This window comes from Cibotium barometz, chromosome 63 (genome assembly GCF_041138505.1).
Source record: "Cibotium barometz isolate CiBa-2024 chromosome 63, ASM4113850v1, whole genome shotgun sequence".
NCBI classification, from domain to species: domain Eukaryota; kingdom Viridiplantae; phylum Streptophyta; class Polypodiopsida; order Cyatheales; family Cibotiaceae; genus Cibotium; species Cibotium barometz.
This window is the reverse complement of record NC_141108.1, coordinates 6795843-6805462: the sequence shown is the minus strand read 5'-3', so window position 1 is coordinate 6805462 and position 9620 is coordinate 6795843. Positions and strand designations below refer to the sequence as shown.

The window sequence follows — 9620 nt, the reverse complement described above, 5'->3', positions numbered from 1 at the left end:
CAACAAAAGAGGATCATCCACTGTTGAAATTATATTCAAAGTGCCAATGTGAACATTCCATCCTTTGCACAAAACAATACCAAATTCTCAGGGCCCTGACGTACAACTGTAAGATAAAATACAATTAAGAGTCAGTTGAAGCTGCTGCTCTATCGTCACCAATAGTCTCCACAAGCACACTTTCCATCTTCAAAAACATGAAAGCGGTTCGCATCTCTGACGCTTCTCTATTTTTTATATAAGTGATGTAGCAACATGGCAGTCACCACAGATCCGCATGTTCTTCACATGCTCCTTGCAGTGTATTGAGGAGGGCACAGGCAATGGCCAACTTCTTGCTATGCCCAGATAGCACATCCTTCTTTGCATCGTCGGAAATATTTTGCGACACCCAATGCAAACCTGGGGAATATCCTTCTTGTGACATTTTATGGGTAAAATCTGTCAGAATACGCAACGGAGATGATGACTAAATCTGGAAACACAAGAGCTAGTGCAGAAAATAGACAGCAATGGAGAGAGAGGCGTGTAACTCAACTCTATATACACAAAGAAGATCCCGAATATGATACAAGATTGGCAAGGGGCTGTGGGGCCATTTTATATGGCCCCAATGATGCAGTCGGCCTGTAGAAGGGAAGCCGACAGGCCCTGATCCTCCACGACCAGCCAAGACAGCCAGTCGGCCAGCTGTCAACAGTCGGACAGTGGATGTGTGAGGTCGTGGACCTGAAGCATCAGTCGGCCAGCTCATGGGCCCTCCTGCCAACACTGGGCATCCACCCAAGCCAAGAAAAATAGGGAAAAATATGGGAAAAATACGGGGAGTGAGGAAAAATGAGAACAAAACCTACAAGGGCGGGCACACCCACAACAAAGGCCCTGGTGTCTACATAAAGACAGGAGATGACTTCTAACAAAATCTTGTAGCTTCGCATAGATACCTTTGCTTTGTGCATGTTTTGTATCGCGAACAAAAAATGAGTGAACATTTCCACTCACATCAACCCATCAACTACATCCTGGCTTCTTCCATGCAGCATTTTTCACTCTCATGGCTTCAATCTGTTCTGCATCCTCTTGCATGCCAGCAGCTGCATAAATATTAGCCATACAGACATAAGCTGCAGGATCATTTTTATCCGCTTGTACCGCGTGTTCAAAGGCCACTCTACCAAGCTTCACATTCCCCCATTTTCGACAAGCAGCCAACAGAGCAGACCAAACTGGAGGATAATCAGAAGATGGCATCTTCTTAATCACTGCAATAGCCTTGTCAAAGTGGCCTACACGGCCAAAAAGATCAACCATGCAAGTATGGTGCTCTAAGTCTGGTGTGATGCCATATTTTTTGCTCATATTCGCAAAATACATTTGACCCTCATCCACTAGACCTGAGTGACTGCATGCATTAAGCAGGCAAATGAAGGTGACTGTGTCTGGAGAGAGGCCCTCACGTTGCATCCGTTCAAAACAATTCAGTGCTTCCTCGCCCTGCCCCTGTTGGGCATATCCTGCGATAAGTGAATTCCAAGAGACTACGTTCCGGACAGGAAGCTCGTCAAGCACTTGCTGTGCTTTTGCGAGCGCACCGCATTTGACGTACATGTCCACCAAAGCAGTGCCAAGCACAATACCTTTTCCAAGTAACCCCTGACTGACAATCTCATCATGAATTTGTTTGCCCTTGTCTGCCGCTCCTATGCTGCCACAGGCCTTGAGGATGCAAGTGAAGGTGACCATGTCTGGAGAGAGGCCTTCGCGTTGCATCCGTTCAAAACAGTTCAGTGCTTCTTCGCCCTGCCCCTGTTGGGCATATCCTGCAATTAGTGCAGACCAAGAGACTACGTTCCGAACAGGAAGCTCGTCAAGCACTTTCTGTGCTTTTGCGAGCGCCCCGCATTTAGCATACATGTCCACCAAAGCATTGCCAAGCATAATGTCTTTTCCAAGCAACCCCTGACTGACAATCTCATCATGAATTTGTTTACCCTTGTCAACTGCTCCTACACTGCCACAGGCCTTCAAGATGCAAGTGAAGGTGACCACGCCTGGAGAGAGGCCCTCGTGTTGCATCTGTTCAAAACAGTTCAGTGCTTCCTCACCCTGCCCCTGTTGGGCATATCCTGCGATTAGTGCAGACCAAGAGAATACGTCCCGGACAGGAAGCTCGTCAAGCACTTGCTGTGCTTTTGCGAGCGCACCGCATTTGGCGTACATGTCCACCAAAGCCGTGCCAAGCACAACATCTTTTTCCAACAACCCCTGACTGACAATCTCATCATGAATTTGTTTGCCCTTGTCAGCTGCTCCTATGCCGCCACAGGCCTTCAAGATGCAAGTGAAGGTGACCGCGTTTGGAGAGAGGCCCTCACGTTGCATCCGTTCAAAACAGTTCAGTGCTTCCTCCCCCTGCCGCTGTTGGGCATATCCTGCAATTAGTGCATTCCAAGAGACTACGTCCCGAACAAGAAGCTCGTCAAGCACTTGCTGTGCTTTTTCGAGTGCACCACATTTGGCATACATACTGACTAAAGTGTTCGCTACATAAGGGCTCTTTTCAAGCAAGCCCCTTTTTAGAATATTAGCATGTACTCTAATGCCTTTGTACAGATCCTTCTTCTTGGCACATGCCTTCAGTAAGGCCACAAAATCAGTACCCACTGCTTGGTGGTTGGCATTGTCATTCTTGTCCTTACCCGCACAGAGCTCTCCATCTTTAACTTCTGTTAACATCACCAGTCCTCTTCTCCTGAGCTCTTCACGAACCCAAGAGGGATTGCACGAGCCATCAATCCACAACGATGCCTTAGTGATTTTGTGCTTAAAGTCTGGGGATCTCGGGCTGATCTGCCAAACAAACGTCTCTCTCACAAGCAGGAAATCAGCAGAAAGAAGAAACCTGTAGGGTGGTGCTTACCTTGGAGTTACGATTGTCCCACCACTGCGAGGGATCCGTAAAGTACTTCTCCCATAAGAGGTTCGTGTCATGTCCATCGTCCCGCCATTTTCTACATTGAGCATGGTGGTGAGGTTGCCATCGTCGCGCCATCTTGAAGCCTGAGCAGGAGAAGAAGAAGAGGCTGCCGACCGTATGCCAACAACGAGTATGTATGTATGTATGTATGTAGCATAAACTTCTATAATCTAGCTTGTGGTGGTGTTCCACATTAGGGGGGAGCACCCGCATTCGTGTACCTTACATGGGCGGAGAATAGTTGCCAACGTTTGTGAGAAATGTATACTCAATACATTAGTTAATGTAGACTCACCTTTGATTCTAAGGGTTTTTAAAACCTTATTTGAAGATAGGCTAATTTTTTAATTGAAAAACCTTATTTAGAGATATGCTAATATTTTAATTGAAAAACTACACTCTCATCTACAATAAACGTATCTTCGAATCCATTCAAACTGCGAATTGCAAATCTCTGCAACAAAAGGGTGTTGGCATTGGTCTCTCTACATTTGCGAATAGGGGAGAGTAGAACCAGAGAGAGGACCCACTCTTTCTTATTAGCGAGGTTAACATGTATGATCTAGTGTCCTCTCTTTTGTTTTTGTCTCTAAATAAAACATATTTCCTACCCTCTGTTATTTCTTCTTGTTTGATTTCTCAAGAGATGCTATAGCAAGTCTCTCTCTCTCTCATCCTCATCAACTCTATCTCTCTCCTTCATAAATATTTTCCTCCATATGACTTTTGGCCATGAATTTAAAAAATTGTATGTGGTTGTTATTTTCTCTTCCATGCAACAAATTGGGAGAATTTAATTTTTCATGATAGTGGTGGAATTTAGGGTGCCATGGCAAAAGACATGTGGATTGTATTCTTTCTTTAGGAAAAAACAACTTTAAATGGACAGTTAGTTTTTACATTTCTTGCTTTCTTCCTCCTCGCCATGGCTTTCTAGAAAGATTGTGAATAGCTTGCCCTTTCTACTCATATCGTGTAGAGACTAGCTAGGTTCATGGCTCATACTTTTAGGGTTTTGTGTGCTCATCTGTGCTCCTTGCTATAGGCATGCATGCTTTACCTTATTCACAAGCCTTTTTACTTAGACCTAGTATGCGTACCAACTACTTTATTCAACCCACCAAGGAGATGACTATATTCATCTAGAGTCTCCTCGCAGCTTAGTCTTTTGTAAGAATCGCCTCCATATGCCTAATTTTAGGATCTCGCTATGCCTTGGTCTCTCCATGAGTCAACTGTCTGCAGATTCATGCAACTTTCTCAAATCCTCCGAAAAAGACATACACATGTGAGGCCCTCAAATTAGGTGCTCTCTACATGGTCATCGGTGCTCCCAAAGAGGCCATGAGGTCCCAAATTCTAGTATGGTAGCAATTCCTCGGCTTTATTTCAACACTCGAATCTTCATGGTATAATATTCAACTACTTTTCCCTCATCATGTTGGGCATGTTATACTGATGAACAACTTCATGGCTTTGCTCTACGTAACCTTTCTTGCCTATTATGAATTCCACACAAATTAGTGGCACATCTTAGGAATAATTTCAAGTACTCCTTTTTTGTGGACTTTCCTATTCGAGATTGTGAATGCTTGTTTGTGAAGTTCTCTATCTTCCAATGATGCTCCTATGTGGAAGAGGCAACATGCAAGGTCTATGATGGCATGATAGTTCCCAAAGAAGATCTATGCACATGTAATGTTTATAACATATTATCGTTTGGCTCACAGTACTACTGGTTTGGTAGTGAAGGTGTTACTCTTGGAAATTTACCTTAGCTCTGATGGGAAGAGCTTTCAGTATTTGCTAGATTTATGTTAAGATCTTCATTTCCCAATTAATCTTGTTGCATCATGCCTTGCCTTCATTGTTGAGAATGCAAGCTCATTGGGAATTGGTGGATAGCATTAGTGTGTGGACACTAGACTAACAGTGTGTATGTGGATAATAATGCCAACTGGCCAAGTGTTTGGACATTAGCATTAGGTTTATTTCAATGTGAACTTATCATTATGTAGTGTGTTGTGTTTTGTGGAAGACAATGAAAGAAACCTATTGAGCTTCACTCCTTGGTGTGAGATGATGAATTGAGAGCAATGTGCATTTAGGTGTGTCTCTTGTATTCCCTCCTAATCTCTTTTCATGGTATCAGTGTGCATTTAGGTGTGTCTCCTATATTCCCTTCCAATCTCTTTTCACGGTATCAGAGCTAGAAGCTCTCAATCTAGGGTTTATTGAGTGAGTAAGAGAGAGGAAAAAATCTCGTTTTTGGAGCTTTCCATTGGAGCTAAGAGAATTTGTGGAGCACACAAATCTTATAGATCTGAAAGCTACTTAGCCTCATCCGTAAGTTTCTCAAACCCTAATCTTGTAGATTGCAAGTGTTTTGGAGAGATTGGAACCAAGTATTTGCTACCCCAAACAGTGTAAAACCAGTCCACTATAAAGCTCTCCATTAAAGCTTAAGTGTGCATTGGTTGTATTACACATTGAAAAGATTGGAGCTACCGGAAAATGTAATTGTGGAAAGTATGAGTAAGTATATGCTTTATTTGAATAAGCATTGAAGCAGTAGTTGAAGCATTGGAGCAAGGGGTATGCCTAGACAACTATAGTCATATACACTATCAAATGCCCATTGCTATTGTGCTAAGTCACACTCTTAGCTACTAAACATCATAGTTTACTGCCTCAGCTAAGTTCTTATAAGCTATAGCAAGCCATAGTAAGCAAAACGATTTGTATGGAGCTGGCAGCACAGATAGGAAGCTAGCGTAGAATTGTAATAACTAGTGATAGTGTGTATGCTATACATAGCTTGGAGTTGAATTCAATATTAGAACATCATCTTGTAAAGCTACTAAGGGTGAACAAGCTGGCCATTGCATAAGGTTAAGCCTAAGGGAGCTCACAGCAGCAACTGAGAGTGTCTATGCATCAAGAGGCAATAGCCTGCAAGTCCGCAGTTGTGTGAAGTTTGAAGCTCAAACATGGCAAGTGGCTGCTTAAATAGTCGAAGTGTGATGTATTAGAGCAATTAATGCTGGTGATTGAAGAGCCTAAGCTCATATCTACCTTCAACAATCCAAAAAGAGCTAGACAAAAGAGGAAAATTCTGCATAGCAGTGAAAGAACCAAAGCATTAGTGAAGATTGTAGCAAATAGTGAGCTCAAATCATCCTTTTTTTAGTCAACTTTGACAAATCGAAGTGTGTGGTTGATGTATTTGATGCATTGGTGCATTTGGGATTTGCTACAGCAAGAGTGAACTCTGAATATGTTTGTAAATGATGTGTAAAGCGGGATCTTACAGATTGATCAAATTTGTATGTATGCATTTGTGAAGTGTTATGAAAAATGGAGGATTTTGTTTTGGATGTATTTTTCAGAATTTGTGAGCAACACCAAGTGTGTTTCAACAAACAATGGTTTTGAGTCTCAGATTCTATTGCCATAAAAATTATGGAATGTGTGGATAGCATTGGTGATCAAGCACATGTATGTATGAGTGTCTGAGTTGATTGGTTAGTGTATTCAAAGAACTTTGTGTATAGCAAGATGAGTGATGGTCTAGATAAGATTATTGGGGAAAAACTTGATAGAAGGAACTTTCGGATTTGGAAGTACCGCATGATGAAATTCTTGAAAGGAAAAGGGCTTTGGAACTTGGTGAGAGGTGAGGAGATGGAGCCAAGGGTTCTAGTAGTTATTAATGCAACTGCAACTCAACTTATAGCACGTAGAAACTAATGGACAAAAAGAGCATTCAAAGTGCTACATACTTCTCGATTTGTGTGACAAATGGAATGTTATACCATATCTAGGATTCACAGACAATCCCAAGGTTGCATGGGATACATTGGTGAAGTTGTATGACACAACTACTCAGCCAAAGAAGATGTAGTTAAAACAAAAGATACATAGTGTGACATGGAACAACAAGAACCTAAATGACTATGTGTAAGAGATTAAAGGATGTGCCGATGCACTTGCACCTATTGGTGCACCTATGGAAGATGATGATTTGGTTGCCATTGCATGGAATGGTCTAGGCAATGGCTACAATGCATTTGAAATCTCTATCAAGGTTAGCGATGGTGATGTCCCAGATTTTGATAAGCTGATCTCTTTACTTATTGTGGAGGAAATGAAACTTGGATTAGGTACATGATCTAGTACCAATGGGCATGCAAGAGGGACCATGAATTTTATACTCAGAGAGATAGTGCATGTGATGGTAGAGGTTTTTACCCTCATGTTAGAGGGGGCTATGGATCTCATGATAGAGGTCGTTGGAAACCCATAATAGCAAAATATGCATGGCATTGAGTGCCACTATTGTGGTAAACTTAGACATATGGCTAGAGATTGCTACAAGAAGAAGAATGATCTTCAGATGAATTTTTAACTTTTACTTGTCAAAGAATCATAAATGTGTAATAGATGACAAATAGGGAAGGAAGGACTTAGGACATACATATCATTTATTTGCTCTATGAAGCATGTGATAGGCACTATGATATCACGTAAAGAGAGTGATGAAACATGGTATATAGACTCAAGTGCATTAAACCACATGACATGTCATGGAGAGTGGTTTGATAACATGATGCCTACACAAACTCAAGGATATGTTGCTATTGGTGATGATAAACAAGCATCCTATCACACATGTTATTAGTGTAACATTGAGGATGCATGATGGTAGAGTGAAACCATGTTTTAGGTATTTTATATGCCATCTATTTACAAAGAGTTTAGGACAAATGGTAGAACAAGGATTACACATGAGATTCAATGAGCATGGAGGCTTTGTTAAGGAATTTAAGCATGACTATAAATTGATTGCTAAAGGTAAAAAAGAAGGGACATTGTTTAAGCTAGATGCAAGCATATGAGAGTTGAAGCTAGCCATGTTTTCTCACAGTCATGGGATAGTGCCAGACATTGATATTTGGCACAAGAGGATTGGACATGTGAACATATAAAAGATGAAATCTACGCAGACAAAGGACACCGTTGGTGGTCTAGCAAGATTCAAGTATGATGGGAGTACATATATTTGTGATACATGCTAGTTTGGGAAACAAGCAAGGTTGGTATTTCCCAGACATATTCAAATGAGTAGGATACCACTTGAGGTTGTGCATAGTGATATTTGGTATCCCACTCAAACCCAATCAATAAATGGGAGCAGGTACTACATTGAATTTAAGATGATTTCAATAGGATGACATGGATTTACTTCTTGAAAGAGTGACATGGATTTACTTCTTGAAAGAGAAGAGTGATGCATTGTGCAAATTTAAAGAGTTTAAAGCACTTGTGGAAAAGTAATATGGTCACTGTGGATCAAATGTTTGAGGATAGATGGTGGTAGTGAGTATACCTTACATGAATTTGATGGGTTTTGAGAGAACATGATATTAGATGGTAACTCGCATAGCTTGTTAAAAATAGCATGGGAAATCAGTCTTTTGACAATATTGTGTAGAAGTTTAGACAATTGGCCTGCCAAAGCCAAGTCTAATGATCCTACCTTGTGAGGGATTATCATCAATGGTCTAGCTCGTGACTTTTAGTATGAGGCAAAAAAATACAAGGTCAAAATGGCTGAGGATGCTATTCAGGTAGCTCAAGTTTTTCATAAGAATATGGTCGATGCCAACACTTCAAAACCATCATCTAATGAAAAGAAATCCACGTTCACCTTTTCAAATAGTGGACAAAAAAGAAAGTTGGTTTTCACACCAAAACCAAAAAATTCTGACAACGCTAGCAAGAAGCAAAAATTTGTGAATAAGGATAACATCACATGTTTCAAATGCAAGGAAAAGGTACACACGAAGAAATTATGTCCTTTGAATGGAGCCACAGTACCTTCGGCGCCTAGACAAAAGGTGACACCAAAGAAGTTCATACCAAAGAAATTTGTGCGCATTATAAAACTTCAACGTAAAATTTTTGAAGTCAATATTACGCATCTTGAAGGAAGCCAATGTTAAGATTGTACCTTCAATAAAGACGTTTTTGGTCCAAACAAACTATTTTGTGTTTATGGATCAATAATTAGGTTCATATTTTGTTTGATCTTGGTAGTACTCACAATTTTATTGACAACATTGTGGTAGAGAGGATGAGGCTGGAAACCACACAGAATGATCACATATACAAGGTCAGGATGGCTGGAGGACAAGTCCAATTCTGGGATAAGAAGGTGTCAAAACTACCGTTAGACATCCAGTTGTACTCAGATAGACTTGATTTTCATGTCTTGAGCTTGGGTCATGTAGACATCCAGTTGTACTCAGATAGACTTGATTTTCATGTCTTGAGCTTGGGTCATGTAGACATCATTTTAGGGATGGAATGGTTTCATCGAAAAAATAAGGATTTTGTTATTGATTGGGTCAAACATTTGATGTCTTTCCATCACAATGGAAACCTTGTTACTCTTAAGGGAAACATTGTTGTATCCAAGGAAACTTTTATTAATGAGCTTGAGTTAATGAAAAATCTTTTTAACTATGAACCTTGTTACTCTTAAGGGAAACATTGTTGTACCCAAGGAAACTTTTATTAATGAGCTTGAGTTAATGGAAAATCTTTTTAACTATGAACTTTTCCAATTGGTTATGGATCC

General features: G+C 40.8%; 1 protein-coding gene across 1 annotated transcript; it reads right to left on the bottom strand.

Annotated features, from left to right (window-relative positions):
- Nucleotides 1-523: 523 nt before the first annotated feature.
- On the bottom strand, nucleotides 524-3157 carry LOC147603607 (pentatricopeptide repeat-containing protein At2g13600-like). Its single transcript, XM_086796473.1, has 2 exons — nucleotides 2921-3157; nucleotides 524-2850 (listed from the first exon to the last, which is right to left on the bottom strand). Exons 1-2 carry the CDS (start codon nucleotides 3050-3052, stop codon nucleotides 1012-1014), a joined length of 1971 nt encoding a protein of 656 aa, XP_086652599.1. The 5' UTR covers nucleotides 3053-3157; the 3' UTR covers nucleotides 524-1011.
- Between the last annotated feature and the right edge of the window lie 6463 nt (nucleotides 3158-9620).